This window comes from Varanus komodoensis, unplaced genomic scaffold (genome assembly GCF_004798865.1).
Source record: "Varanus komodoensis strain SLA01 unplaced genomic scaffold, ASM479886v1 scaffold7_3, whole genome shotgun sequence".
NCBI lineage: Eukaryota > Metazoa > Chordata > Lepidosauria > Squamata > Varanidae > Varanus > Varanus komodoensis.
Window position 1 is genome coordinate 19363505 of NW_025336480.1, and position 16148 is coordinate 19379652.

Genomic DNA, 16148 nt, shown 5'->3' on the forward strand with positions numbered 1-16148 from the left:
AAATTGCATACAAATACTTTTTAAAAAAGAGGGAAACAAGGAATCACATTATTTATTCTTGAGCAGTTTGTCCTTCAATACTGGAAGTTTTACTAGCTAGGCATCAATGTAGTAGAAGTTTAGACCATTACAGCATAAGGGGAAAGAAGAATATGGTAAATGTTTAAATGTTATGTTTATCAAATATTGCAAGATGTAAAATATTAACCTATGAAGTATTTTTTAAAATGTGCCATCTCCAATTTAATATGGGTTAGCACAAATTTAAGGGGGAGGGAGAGATCTTACTGTTTGTCATAATACATGGAATGGTATGTTTTCTATATTGCAAGATTTTAATTTAGACATCATAATGGGGCTTTCCTACTTAGATGGAAATGAAATAATCTTTTGTCTCTGTCACTACTCCACATCTCTTTCTGCTTGATAATGTTCAGTATACTTGTAATCTATGAGGTGACATCACTGTGCTGCTTATTTTTCCTTCTGACCTGATTCACATACCATTTATTTTTGTTTATTGCATTTATATCCCACCATTTTTTCCTTTTGCAAGGAACACAAAGGCACCTACATAATTCTCCTCCTATTCATTTTATCCTCACAACCCTATCGGGTTGTTTAGACTGAGAGTCAGGGACAAGCCCAAAGTCACCCAGCAAGCTTCGTTCCTGGATCTTTCAAGTCCCTCTACACAGCACTGTTTTCCATACTGACAGCCTAACGGGGTTTAATTTACTTGCCAGGAGCTATAGAGAACCCTAGCCACCATTATGAATATGCAACCCCAACCAGGGTTTGTCATGTCATGTGACCCTAGCTGGTACAGGTTCTTTGAGGGCTAAACAACCTTTGCGTAACCCTGTAACCTTGGGTTGTACAAGTGTTGTTTAACCCTCAGCTAGCTCCCCCATGACATGACAACCCCTGGCTGAGGGTCACATATTCATATTGGCACTTGCTACATGCCATAGATTTGTTGTTGTTACAGGCCCTCAAGTCATCTCTGACTGTCTGTGAATCAATGTCCTCTAAAGTGGCCTATCCTTAACAGCCTTGCTCAGTTCTTGTAAACTTGCCATTAGCTACTTCAGGCTAGATTAGCCCCCAGTGATCTCTCATGTCATGCAAATTGGTCTATTGACTGTCAGCTGTGAAGAGGAGAAATACATAGTACAATGGAATCATGGTTTCTGTTATACTAGATGATACTAAGAACAGGTGGAAGAGCCATGTCTCTTGCACGATTTCTGCTCATAGTTCTGTAATCAACAGATGAAATATTGTGGGTACAATCCAGAACACCAAAGATTTCTCATTCAACAGCACCATTGACAATTTCATTTTATCTCCCATCCATGCAACAACTGTTCATAGAAACATAGACACAGAGCAAGTCATAAGGGGCTTCCTGGGGCATCTAGTCTGACCCCCAGCTCCAGCTGCCTCCACTTATGACATGCCTATCCTGTGCATGCTCAGCCTATCCTTGAACATCCTCCATATGTGCCAGGAGATTTTGGTCCATGTGATTACATAACAAGTTATAAAACTGTCCTAATGATACCAACATGATATATACCAAAATGAACCATTTCTTTTTGTGAGGCTCTTCCATGATCCTCTCCTGATATGAACCACATTCATACCTATATTTCCCTAATCCAATCTGCCTCCTCAGAGAAAGGTATCATTTTAATTAGATGGCCGGAGAGATACTGTTTCTGTATTTAAAATGGTACAGGCCAGTCCACTTGGTCAGAGTGCATGAATGTCTCAAGAATTCAGATCTCTTCCTTAGACAGGTGATCTAACCCAATGTATATCAAGTATGCTGAGCAGTGGAAAGTGGAAAACAACAGCAACAAGGACTCCTTCTATTCTGCATCACATAAAGGCTTGTCCATACAACTTCATCTAGAAGTGTTATTTATTATTTTTAAGGGATTTTACAGGGCTCTAAGAATAGCCAAGGGACTGCAAGTTGTTTACTCTTCCTCCTGACTGTGCTAGTAATTTAGAAATGTAGGAGATTTTCTGCCAACTTATCCCTTGATCTAAGGCATCAAGTGTTCTTGTCCTAGTATTAAAAAGATCTTGTAAAACATGAAATCATTCAAGCCAGTATGAACACTCAGTAACCTTGTCTTCTTGTTTGTGGCATATGTTTATTCACATTTTTAAAATACTGTTTAAATTGTAAGCCACCCAGAGAACCTTCAGGTTATAGAGCAGCATAGAAATGTAAGTAAATACATACATACATACATACATTTATAAATCCATTCCAATTGAAAAATCCAGGCAGGAATATGAAACGCACATTTTAACCTACATTGGCAAATGCAGGAAACTGCAGCAAATTACATCTATTGGTTAGCTGACCATAAATGGAACAGAATACTTTTTAGTTTGTGAAAGATACCAGAGCCTTCTGGTGTAATGTATTGAGTATATTAACAAATATATTTTGATAGGACTGTGTGTGCCTTTTGGAGAGAGAAAGCAAACAAATCAAATATGCAATTTTGCTGGGGAGCTCCAAATCCTAGACAAAATTGTCTTTATGGTGTTAGGACATTAGCAGAAAAGTAAATCAAGGCAATCTGATAGGGAAGCAGAATTCTGTCAATCAGGCTCAAGATACTGTGCTGTGTATACTACTTTGTTTACTGTAGGGTTTTATGAGTTGTAACCTGCCCATGCAAGCTGTTAATGAGGCTAAATCTTGCTGCTTGAGGATTGAATTACAGCACACCTCTGGGCTAATGGTTATAAACAGAAAGTCCCATTAGGGCTGCATTCTGATTCATTCATTTGCATTTTTCCTATTGTGCCATGAACAATGATGAGTAAATAGCTACAAACAAACAATTTACATGGAAATGGGTAAAATGTACTTAATTAGTATTTTGTGTTTGTTGTATTAATGATTGCTTAAACTAAATAGGGTTTTCTTGCAGGACTCTTAACCAGCTACCTTGCTTTTCTTTGTTTTTTTCTTCAGAAACTTCTTAGCACTGTTTTTACAGACCTGAACAAGTGGTATTCAGTGTTGTCTGCAGATATCTTAGTATGCATTTAGCTAATCAATTTTTCACATTTTATTACTAGGTAATTATCCACTGATCACATACAATGATATTACTTTTTTACTTAGTTGTGACTTCAACTGTACATTTTGCCTTAAGTAGAAACATAGAAACAGTGAGTCAGAAGGGGCCTCCTGGGCCCCTAGCTGGCTCCACTCACGATATGCCTACAATGTGCATGTCTAGCCTATTCTTGAACACCGTCACCGATGGGGCCTCAACCACCTCCTGTGGAAGCCCATTCCATACCCTCGGGGTCCTAACTGTCAGGAAGTGCTTCCTGGCATCCAAACTGAACCTTGGCTCCCTGAGCTTTGCTCCGTTGAAGTGTGTCCTGCCTTCCTTTGCAGGGGAGAACAGGTCTCTACCCACCTCCATGTGACCCCCCCTCATGTACCTATATGTTGCCAACAGATCCCCTTGGAGTCTCCTCTTTTCCAGCTGAAAAGACCCAGTTCCCTCAGTCTCACCTCATACAGCTTTCCCTGCAATCTGGCCACCATCCTTGTGGCCCTATGCTGCACCGACTCTAACCTCGCTATATCCTTCCTGTAACGAAGGGCCCAGAACTGAACACAATACTCCAGTTGCGGGTGCACCAGAGTCGTACAGAGTGGTAGTAATACCTCTCTCGATCTAGAAGCCACACTTCTGGCTATGCAACCAAGGGTGGCATTCGCCCTCTTGACCACCGCATCACACTGCTGACTCATGTTTAGCCTGCAGTCAACCAGCATCCCAAGGTCCCTTTCACAAGTGCTGCTCTCCAGCCACTTGTCCCCTAACCTGTACTTATGACACCCATTCCTATGCCCCAAGTGCAAGACCTTGCACTTATCCAGATTGAATGCCATCCTGTTGTCTCCTGCCCACTTCCATAGTCTGTCCAGATCCTTTTGGATCTGAAGTACCTGCTCCTCAGTTGAGGCCACTGCCCCAGTTTTAGTATTGTCTGCGAATTTGATCAGCAGACTGTTCACCCCTTCTTCCATGTCATTTATGAAAAGATTAAACAAGATCGGCCCCAGGACAGAGCCCTAGAGGACCCGCTTGTCACTGGCCGCCATCCTGGTGATTCCCCACTCATGGTTACCCTCTGCTTTCGGTCAGTCAACCATGCCCTAATCCACCGGACATTGCTTTGGCGTATCCCAAAACCCCTCAGTTTCTCCACCAGGATATCATGGGGCACTTTGTCAAAGGCCTTGCTGAAATCCAGGTATACCACATCCACTGCATTCCTTCCATCTAGCCCCCTTGAAACCTTGTCATAGAATTCCACAAGGTTTGTCTAGCAGGACCTGTTTTTGCAGAAGCTGTGTTGTGTGGCTGCCAGCCTTCCTTCCCTTTCAAGGACAAAATAAAAATTTAATTAAAAAAAATAATTTAAAAACTTCCTCCAGGGAAGGGAGTCCCTGGGCAGCCCAGGCTGCAGCTAAGGGACGCAGACAAGGGACAATGACATTGGTGTTGTGTCTGTTGGCGCCACCAATGGCTGTGCGTTGCCTTATAAGCCTCACAGGCCACTGACCCCACCCCTCTGCTTCCTCCTGGGCCTCTCTGGCCCTGCTTCCCTTCCTCTCTGCTGCTCCTGTCATCCCCCCCCCCCCCGCTCCTCTGCCCAGCTCCTACCTTGCCGTCGCCAGTCCCCTGGCCAGCCTCTGCACACTCTCCCAACCTCTGCCTCTGCTGCTCCGCTGCTCTGCCAAGAGCCATGAGCAAAAGCTAATAAGTGTTTCTTTTCCAGGTAAGCTTCTTTGTTTGTAAGGTCCTCAATCTTTTGTTATTTTTGGTGGACAAAGAGTATAACAAAATTAAGACATTTGCCCATTAAAACATTTGGTCCTTTGAAATAATTACATGGCTCTCCATAGTCAGAAACACTTTATGAAATAGTGCTCGTCTAAAATTTAAGGACCATTTTTCCTCTGTTATCTATTTTCCTTCAATCACATCTGTCTGAATAAAGTTTGAATGTATCTTACTCCTTAGTTCTACTATAATGGCTCCATAGAATCCCTAGTACCTTTCTTGAGTGCAAAGCATGTGCAACTAACACCAAAGAGGCTTGTGGGTATGATATGACTGTGCAGGCAGGCTTGGGTATAGAGGCTTCAGAGTATTAATATTCCACAAATTATAAAGGAGAGAAAGTAGGTCATGTTAGAAATCTTAATGGATAGAGGAGACCCTCAGTTTTTCAGGTGAAAGCTCACCCTTTTTTTACCAAGCAAAGACATGCATGCTTATAAGGAAAAGTAGATGCCATGATGGGTATGCAAATCCATTTTTGATGTGAAGTAATGTGGGGTGAAATGAGGAAATTTGTTCCAATTTAGTGCTCAAATTGTAGTACTATTATTAGGGATTTCAAGTTTTATCCCAGTCTTCTATGGCTGCCTTCCACATTTTCAAACTCTCAATAGAACTATTTATTTATGGTAAATTGGACATAATGCCTGGTTCCAGATTCTTTCATAGTGAGACAGCCCAATGCCACATGCATCTGAGTTATGGTCTTCCTGTATGGAATTTATGCAGTGGTGATAATGATAACAGATAATTGAGTTCTGAGTTACAACATAACCTATGTTGGGTCATGATGACATGGGCATGTGAGTTGTTGACATGGGGGAGCTATTCCTCTTCACTCCCTCCAGTGAGGAGCGTACTCCTATTTCAATCATGTTCCCAGTGTATTTTTGGTGGCAGAGCAGTCCTGCCAGTGAAGTGTTGGTATGCTGCAATTATTGGCATATATGTCATTCCACTGAAGTAGTAGGACATCTATCAAACATCATAACCTTTTAGCTGATGGATCTCATATATAGGAGTTGGCCCTTTATAACCCTTCTAATTGGTTGTGTGAGTTAGAAAACTTCGTAGTGCTGGTTCAGAGTGCATGTTGATGAGATGGGAAATCTCAAGCTGGTGGGATTTGAAGCTTCTAAATTTGCCAGAAGAAATAGCAATACATTACGAGCCACCCAGAGACCTTTATGGCTAATTGGGTAGCATACAAGTCTAATTAATAAATCAGCAACTACAGCAGCAAGTGTGTCACACTGTACCCTACCAACCCATTTTCTTTGAGATGGACTGAACATTGAAGAATGTGGTCTATGAGGATTGCCCAGAAGTAGGAGAGGTCAAATTCAGGCCTGAACTGGTAGAATTCCTTGACCCTTCTGCTGTAGCTGGACTGGGTGCCAGGTACTACTGCAACCAAAATAGCCTGCTGGCCCTCTGTGTGGCCAGGGTCCATTTACAGCATTCTGTCCTGTTGCTTGGATCCCAGGTGCAAGGCCTCCGAAAAGTTTCTTCTGAAAAATGAGATCGTCAACCTTGTGCTTTTTTAATCATAGGTCATGGCATACTGTGCACAATTTTTAGGATTGCAGATGCCCTTAATGTTGTCCATACAGGTGTCATGCATGGAGGCATAACTCTCAGTGCTTTTGGCTGCATGAGACTGAAAAGCTGATAGTAACCCTTATATGAAATGTTTCAGCATACATAAGTCATATAAATCCCGCAAAATCCCCATCAAAATGGCAAATGTAGGATCCATTGATGAAATGCTACACCATCAAAAATCCCTAAAACATTCTTCTATGTGAAAAAAAAAATGTAGAGAGTGGGCCAGTCTCTTGCACATTGCAGGCTGTCCAGTGGGAATCTTTGGAGGAGTCTGGAGGAAGAACGCGGGCGGGGGTGAAGCCTTTGAAACTCTTTAAACTGTGCCTTGGTTTTTGGTCATGAGAATCAGCCTGTTTTGGAAGAGGAGGAAGGGTTTTCAGGATGGGAGGAGGAACAGGTGCAAGACCCAGACCTTGACCCAGTGAGAAGGTAGTGGGAGAAACAAGCTGCTCAAACTGAGGGACTTTGCTGTTCATACAATCTTGCTCTCCAGCAGGGACTGCCACCTTGAGGGTGCAGCCAGAAGGAAGAGAGCAAGGGAAAGTTTCCTGTTTGGATCCAGCTCTTTGCAGGAGCAGGGGCTCCTCTTTCCAGCACTGATAGAAAGCTCCTTAGAGCTCAAACTGTTCTGCTATCTATGGCGTCTCAATAAAAGAACTGTATTTCAACGGCTTGTTTTGAGTTTTGGAGCCAGATGAAAGAAGAAAAGGGACCAGCTCATGACAGTATGGAGAGTCAGTGTGGTGTAGTGGTTAAGAGTGTTGGACTGAGAGTTGGAACACTGGGGCTCTAGCCCCATTTAGCCATTGAGTGATTTATGATTTGGGGCCAGTCACAGACTCTCTGCCTCATAAGGTTGCTATGGTGAGATAAGATGAAGAGGAGGAGGAGGAGGATCATATAAGCCACCTTGGATTTTGGATTCCTTACAAGAGGAAGAAATATGGCAAATAAAAGTAATAGTTGTAATAATTATTATAATAATGGAAAACTCATGTATCAGGAAAAAAATAGGCTACAACTGTTTTTCCTAGTACCTAGCTCATGGGACCTCAAACTATGGCCCACGGGCCAGATCTGGCCTGCCATGCCCATTTATCTGGCCCGCCATAGAGGTTTTGGACTGGCTGCGTGAAGATTGTTTTGGACTCGCTTGGAGAAAAGGATCTCCTTGCAAGCAAGCCTCCGCCTCGCCACGCATGCAGAGATACGCACCCCCCCCCAGCCCACACCCATCACTGGCACCTTTCAACTGGCCCCCTGTTAAAAAAGTTTGAGGACCCCGACCTAGCTTGTTGTAGCCCTGTTCAGGCATTCTTCTTCTGCAGCTTGGAGGGGAATACCTCAGTCAGCCTTACCTTCTGCACATCTGGACACTAAAGTGTGGTAACATTTTCTGTCCCTCTTCACAGAATAATATTTCTGAACTACTATAGGGTGAAACGCTGATGTGTGAACAATGCATATTATTCAGCCGATCAGAAGATACATTTCTACTGTCATTAGATCAATTGTGCAGTACAGTAAATGGTTAAATGGTTTGTTTCATCTACACAGCTCTTGTATATCTGAAAAATAGGACCTTTTTTGGCTTAAGGAAGAAGGTTATGAAACTGAAATTTGCACAATCTATACTAAACACAACAGGAAGTATGTGTTAGTAGACTGGTAGGCATGTCATGAGCTGAGCATGCTGGAGCCAGAAGTCAAACTAGATAGCCCAGGAGGCCCCTTCTGACTTGCTCTGTTTCTGTGTCTCTATGTTCACACAACACAACAGTTAACAAACTGCAGTTGAGTTGTTCTGTTGTGTGAGCTCAGCTATACTAGCAAACCATTATTTGTTAACCATAACCAACCCACAAAGAGAAGCCACGGTTTGTCCTTCAGCTACTAACTGTGATTAGCAAACTGTTCAGCTGGATTCAGTCTGCAGAAAAATCCACAGTTCATTGATGACCCACAGTTCAACAAGGACCCACAGTCAACCTTGACTATCAGTTGTTATGTTGTGTGACTCCAGCCATTATGCACTTCCTTCCTGGAGTACAAAGCAATATGTATGAAGTCCTCTGTGGTTTCTCTTGAGGTATTAGGCAAGTCCTGATCTGCTTAGCTTCAGAGATAAAGCCTTCAGAACTTTGCTGTGTTACAGGAAGATAATAATTGTTCAATTATTCTTGACTTAGTTATTCCAAAACAAGACCATGGATAGAAAATGGTTTTGAAGCTCAAGAAGGAGGACTTAGTTTCCACTGTGGTCCTTAATTTATATTTTCAGTAGCCTTAAGAGCTGTTTAAAAAATAAAATGTTAGTTCTGTGGATTTCCATTTTGCATCAGTAACACTCTTCAACTAAGTGAGCTCACTGGTATAATTGAAACTCCTTTCTAGTATCATGATAAAACTGTGGTTCTTCCCATTTAGAATTGGGCTATGTCCATTTCCTTTTACAGCTGTATGTAAAATATGAAATCAGTAGGACCTAAGTATACTATGTGCTGCATTGTGGCCGTACATTCTGGATGCCTGTCAGCCACAGGTTATATATTTTTTAAATCAGCTAATATTTTTTAAAGTCTAATATAATATTCTGAGAAATTATTAGTAGAAGAAAACAGATTCCTGGATAACTCTAGAAAGTGTGTTGTTGACACCCCACAGATACGGAGCTTCCTATTTATAACATGGGCCAAGCACCATGCTGTAAACCATTTACTATCATGATGATCAGATTGAGAATGAAATTGCATTTCTGTCAATTACTGAGTTGGCAACTGTTCAATATATCTTAGCAGCAAGATGAAGAGCGGCGTCGGCAGCTGAGAGAGAGAGCTCGTCAGCTAATAGCAGAAGCTCGATCTGGAGTGAAGATGTCAGAACTTCCTAGCTATGGTGAAATGGCTGCAGAAAAGTTGAAAGAAAGGTCAAAGGCATCTGGAGGTGAGTTAAGGAACCTTCTATCTTATTCCTATGGCAACCTAGAAACCTGAGGAAGACCTTTTTGGAATTTGCTTTTATTCAGACTTCAGAATGATCTTACAGGTAATTGTTCTTCACAAAGAACACAAATCTACAGATATAAACCATGTCTCTTAATTTCAAACAGTCAAAAGAATCAAGCTTCTTCTTGCAACTCAAATAAAACTGTTAAGCTGTCATCTAGATTCAGCTAGAACTGTTGCCCTTCGCCTACCCACCACCACTACTGCTGTCTTACAAGGAGCCAACACTCTCTGAGAATTGGGGAGGTTTCAGAAGGGCCTCTTGTGGGTAGCAGACATCAAATATGTATGGTGGCTTTTTAAGAGAATTGTGCCTGTGCAGCTCACTCCATTTAGCTGTTTCAGTGCTAGCTTGGCTCCCTTTAGTCTCCCAAATCAGTCCAGTAGGTATGTTTAAAAATACTTTCTGTTTGGTTAAGTGAAACCAGTTTCATCAGGAGAATAACAATGTCTCACCTGTCTTTGCAGCATCAGGCATTACTCTCCTTCTTAATGACCAGGTTCAAATGACACACTACAGTTCCTTATGGTTTATTTAACTGTATGTTTGCTCTTCACAGGTTATATAATGCATGACAAGCTGTAGCACTTGCAGGTACCAGCTTGCATATGCAGTCCCCCTCCAGGGGATGTCATGTTGTAGGAACCCAGTGAGGGTGGTTAGTGCCGTGGCTAAACAATCTTTGCATAACCCAAAAAGCAGACCATAACACACACTCACTGGTGGCCACATACACTCCACACATGCTGTAGCCTCACTATAGGAAAAATGTTCCAGCAGCCCCAAAGTGTACTTATGCTCGATAGAGTATTGCATTTATTTACATTTGAAAATAGTTGGCCTTGTTTCTATTTTCTGTGGTGCCCGTTTGGATTGGACATCAAGGGTTAGTGTTCCTTTTAACCAGTAACTTTTATGAGAGATGGAAGTAAAGAGGTAGCTCCACCTGTTGTTAGCCGAAAAAATACAACACTATCAATTTTAGTGCATTTTATTGCCATTGAACTAGTTATAGTACATTTTGGCTGAAGTATGAAGTGGCCTAATAACACGTTTATATCTCTAAAACATTTTTTTTTACATAGTTGCTATACAAACAGTGTGACAACTGTAAAGAAGTCGGTTCATGGCTTCTAGCCTAATTTACCTTATTTCCATGGACAGGGAGATACTGACCTGGTTCACACAATATGACAGTTCACACAATATGACAGTTCACTCTGGCTTAATTTGGTGTAACTTGGTGTCCTGCAACAGCAGGGGGTTGGCCCCTTCCAACTCTACTATACTATGAGGGTTAGATAAATAACCCCCCAAATAAACCTTGGGTTGCTTGATGGTTGTCTAACCCTCAAACAACCTCTGCTACTGGATTCATGCAACACAAAAAATCATGGTGACCTAGGCACCTGTGGGCACCTGGCGCAATGCAATAGCCCATGTCTGTACATTAAGCCACAGTGGGCTGTTGTGACTGGCAGCCAGACTCTGTGAGGTGGCGTCCCTTTCAGGCTAACTAATTTGGCCTCACACGGCTATGCATGTTTTAAGCATAATATCCAACTTCTTTTCCAAGAAGGAAAGGCAATCTACATGGTATTCCTCCCACCTCTCACTGCTTAATCCTCATGACAGGTACAGAGTCACCCATTAAGCCTCATGCTTTATTGGTAATTTGAATCTGGATTTCCTCAGTTCTAGTCTGGTACTCTAACCATTATGTAAGCCTCCCCACAATACTCTTCAGGGTGATCCACATTTTACACTTTTCCCCAAGACTCAAGCTGTCAAGAAACTGCACTTTTCTAGGGATTTTCCCCCCAGTGCCAGGTAGGCACTTTGAAGTAGCAGATTCTGGTTGTGAAAACAGGGAAACTACCCTGTTAAGCTGAAAGGAGCAGAGATTTCACAGTCTCTGGGAAAAGCGGGGGGGGGGGGGGGAGGTGATGAAGAAAAAGGGAAAATAGCTCACAATCATGGCAAAGAGAACAGCAAGCCATCCCCATGTGCCACATTGGCAGGCAACATATTTAAAAATTACAGTAACCACTTCCATAATAGTTATCTTGGATAATTTAATATCTACCATTATTGACCTCTGTTATTTTTTATTTTGCTCATAGGGTTGCCTATCTTGAGGGTTCTGTGTTATGATGGCAAGCTAGCATATACATATATAATTAATGCATGAAACAATATTTTAAATATTTTAATGAAACAACAAAGTAACATCAGTATGAAAATTAAAATGAATAATCTTTGAGTTCTTTGTAGGTATTTTTCTAATACATTTCTTTTAGGGAGATACAAAAAGTAAGTGCAGTAACTCATCCTAATTGGTTCAATGCAGTTCTGTGTCACTTGTTCAAAGTATTTGTGCAAAATACTTGGGAAAAGATTTACACTTGATTTAATAGGATTGGATACAACATTTGCTGTCCATCTGTGAAACAAGCAGCTGAGCAGACTTCCCTCTCTATAGTAGAGAGTAGTAGTACATCACACATTAGAACTTATTATGGACAGTTTCAGGTGACCTGATCACCTAGACCATAGACTTACCCAAGTCCAAGAAGAAAGAACCTCCATTTTACAGTCACTTTCAGGTCGCATGGATGTCACATGGATGCTGGTGTTGATGCCCCAGTTGAAGTCATATGAAGGCCAAGCACTTCAACTTAGCACATACAATAAGAGAACTGCCAAAATATTTCTGATGAATTGGCTAGAGGCCCAAACAATGGAGAATCTTCAAGAGCTCATCTCTGGGCCAAAGTTGAGCATTGCAGAGTATCAGCTAGACTTAATCATGTGACTCTTTTAGAGAATCTCCTCTCAGGAGGTGGGGCATGGGGAACATCCCAGAGAGATACACTCCACTGGGAAATGAAGTAGGGGTCCTTTTTTGTTGCAAGTGATAGCATGAAGGCTCCCAGAATGGGGGGGGGGGGGGCTAACACAGGCATAAAGTGAATTGTTTTCACCTCACCTGGTTTTCAAAATACCAGGTAAGGAGCTTAACAAAGACTGTAAATAGCTAGATTGTGTTTTCCTGTTTTATTTGCCATGTGTTACTGAATGGACACTTTAAACTAGGGATATATAAAAAATCCGTTCAGGGATGGGAATCTGCCAGATTCCTGGGCTCAGCTCCCCAAACTCCAGTCCACTTTATCTCAGCCCTGGGTCTTGAGTTCCAGGTGAGGATGCCCAGTGATCACTCAGCACTTGCCAGGAATCAAACTCCATGTGCTGAGCATCCCTCTTCCTTACCAGCACACCTGATGTGGAAGAAGATTGCTTACATGGGGCTCGCCAGGAATGGAACCCTGTGAGGCCACTGTGCAAGCAACACCCCCCCCCCCCGCCTTCCATACCGTATGCGGAAAACCTTTGCTGCTTCTGCTGCACCTGATGCAGGAGAAGCTTGCTAAATGCACAACCTTCATTCTGCATTTATGAACTTCCTCTTGGCTCCATTCACTTTCTAAGATTGGACCAAGCACAAGAGAAAGTCTGTGAATGTTAGAGGGGTAAATTCTGCTGAGTTTTGTCCCAATCCTACTTTAAACTGCTTTTTACTTTGTGCCCTGAAACTGACCAAGCTTTTTTCCATTCTATACCCTTTCTTGCAAATCCTGTTAAATCTTTTCCTCTGTTTTCCCCATAATGCAGAATGATTCCATGTTCCTACAACATGATCATGTGTCATGTTATTAGTCACACTAATGGTAATTAAAAACCAGGTTGCATGCAACTACCTGAGCAAAACCTGTTAAGAACCGGTTCTCCTAAGAATGCAAGAGCCCCCAGTGGAATCCTTAACCTGTCAATCCTAAGGGGGTGGGGACGGTTCAGGACTGAGGAGGCTTGCTTTAAAGGCTTGCTTTACTCTCTATGGTAACAGCCAGAACCAGTTGGCTCTGTTGTACCAGGCTGCCTGCAGGCATCAGATCATAGAAATGCAATCTTCATGGAATTTGGTGATCCAGATTTGGAATCCATGTGTACAAGGATTTAAGTTACTTGAGTCTGAGTAGGCCAAACAAAAGTTATACTGTGTAACACTAATGTAACTTTTGGATTTCTATCTATGTTTAGTATATTAATTTTCCTGTTCTCTGTGTCAATGTCATCTATCTTTTCCCTGCTACTTCCTTCTCAACATTTGTTTTTCACAGAACTTGATGGTGAATAGGTTGCAAACCATATTACCAGTACATTTGGCCATTATATGCCTCCAGAAAAATTGCTTAAGAAAAGTGAATGTTATTCTGTTGTTTCTACCTCCGAACTTGTTCTTACTTTTGCTGAACTTGTAATCACTCTCAGACATAATCCTTTATTTAGCATAAACACAAAACATCCTGTAGCTTTTTTTCTCTCCTTTATTGTCTACATTGTGTGACTCTCAAAGAGGCTCACTCTTCATTTCTTTTTTCTTAAATAAGAAAAACCTGTTTTGCATTTTTGGAAATAGTAATGGCAATCTTTAACTTTCCTCAAAATACCACTTTTTTTTTTGATAAGCCATTGCAGACAATGCGTTTTGATGCTTTAGGGATCCCCACAGATCAGATGTAGTCTCTGGGCATCACACATGCGTACAGGCTCTGCACCTGCACAGACCCTCCTCTGGGAAACTTCTGTAGCTGGGCAATTTTTGGTGAGTTCCCTTCCCACATCTACCAATGTGCATGATTCTGCGGGTTCCCTAAGTTCCCCTTTGACCACCTCAAGGAATGACTTGTCCATAAGTCTAAATTTTTTTGAAATTATTGAAACCATTTTCTTGTATTTTCCCTCTCACCTTATTTTCCTTTTTTTCCCTTTCACCCGCCAAATCCAGGGAGCTTTCTGATGGTCTTGCTTGCTTAAAACAACTATCCAAAGAGACATGAATACCTAGGTCCACTGAGCAGCACAAAAAGAAACATAAGAAAAAGGAGCTCCCGGGAACCTTGGTGCTGAGCACCTCAGTGCCAATCCTGCATCATCCTTTTCTTTTGGAGTCACCAGTTCAGGTGTCTGCACTGGTACTTCAGTGTTTGAAGGAGGAATTAGAGATTCTGTCCCTCCTTTCATCCAGGACAAAGCTATTGGATTTCATAATTGGTACCTGTGAATCAACATCATGTGAATCTCCTTCACTTGGGAGGACCGCAGGGAATGGCATCCTCATTCCTGCTCTCCCATGTCAGATTAGGATGACAAATCAGAATAGGCCTTACCTCCATACATTTCTTACTACTGGGAGAACTGGCATCCATGTCCCCTGATTTGGGTGCTTAGTGCTGTGATCACGCATTCTCCACCACATGTTTGAGAGCACCACATGTTTCAGACACCACCAACATCTCCTCCTAGAACTACATCCTTTAGGCCCAGGATTCTGCTCCATATTTCAGCAACACCTCCTTTGTCAATCAGCAGCTCATCAGCCCAAACTTCAGGGTCCTACTCACAGCCTTCCCAAGCATTTATACAATTATACATTTGGTTTGGAATCATGTATGTCAACTGTACGTTCTAGGTTGCCTCCAGACACTGTTTTGGCTTACATCTCTTATCAGATCATCTGCATGGCTCAATCACTTGAACTACAAGCCAATCAACCACAGCAATGAATTGATGATTTCATATTCAACATGGTGTACCTGGGAACAATGATACCAGTAGTCATTTTGTTTCTCCCAATGTTATTGCAAACTTTCAGGCACTCATGGAGAGCCCCTTCATGCATGGTTGCCACTTTGAAATGCCCTGAAAATATGTATTGGATACAGGAAAAAGATGCATCATTTCTGTTCTCCCACCCTTGCCCAAATTCTGTTGTGGTCAAGTCTTCCCAGTTAAGATCTGACAGGTTCGTGTATAACAAGTCAATAGAGAAGACGATCAGCTGGATTTCATGGAGTGATATATATTCTTCTGCTATCTTGGGCCTCAAGGTGAACAACTGTCAAACCACCATGACTTACTACCACCTATCACTTTGGAAAAGGTCATCTCTGTTTTGATTACCTACCCAATAAGCAAGTAAGTTCATCAGAGTTTTTCAAGCAGAAGCAGGTAGGCATTCATTCTTTGGGTAAACCCAAGCAGAGCAACAGTAGGTTCAGTTTTCCTCCAGCACCATATTTGACTCAGAGCAGCGGTTCTTTCCCAAGAGTCATGATCCCGAATAGAGGATCTAACTTTCAATGGTGAGGATCTACTTCCAATCCCTTTTCAGATAAAACCATGGACAGGACACATAAGGTGAGGAACACAGCCAGGCAGATGAGCATTGACCACTAGCCTCCTCTTTTTCAGCAGCAGAGATGGATTTTGCAAGCACTGTGCTATCAAGCCCCTTCCTGGATCACTGCCTTGTCATGGCGAAGGGGCTTGTGTAGTTCAATGAAGCTATGAGCTATGCCGTGCAGGGGCACCCAAGACAGATTGGTCATAGCAGAGAGCTCTGACAAAATGTGATCCACTGGAGAAGGAAATGGCAACCCACTCCAGTACCCTTGGCATGAAAACCCCAAGGACAGTACCAAAAGGCAAAAAGGTATAACGCCAGAAGATGAGCCCCTCAGGTGGAAGGTGTCCAATGTGCTACTGGGGAAGAGAAGAGTACTAATA

The 16148-nt window shown here is 42.2% G+C and overlaps 1 protein-coding gene across 1 annotated transcript in view; it reads left to right on the top strand.

Annotated features, from left to right (window-relative positions):
* EHBP1 (EH domain binding protein 1) overlaps nt 1–16148 on the top strand; it is a 333031-nt gene that overhangs the window by 234232 nt on the left and 82651 nt on the right. The window contains exon 16 of the mRNA XM_044454620.1: nt 9308–9455. Within this exon, the coding sequence (XP_044310555.1) occupies nt 9308–9455 (148 nt within the window). The remainder of the gene's footprint in view (nt 1–9307; nt 9456–16148) is intronic.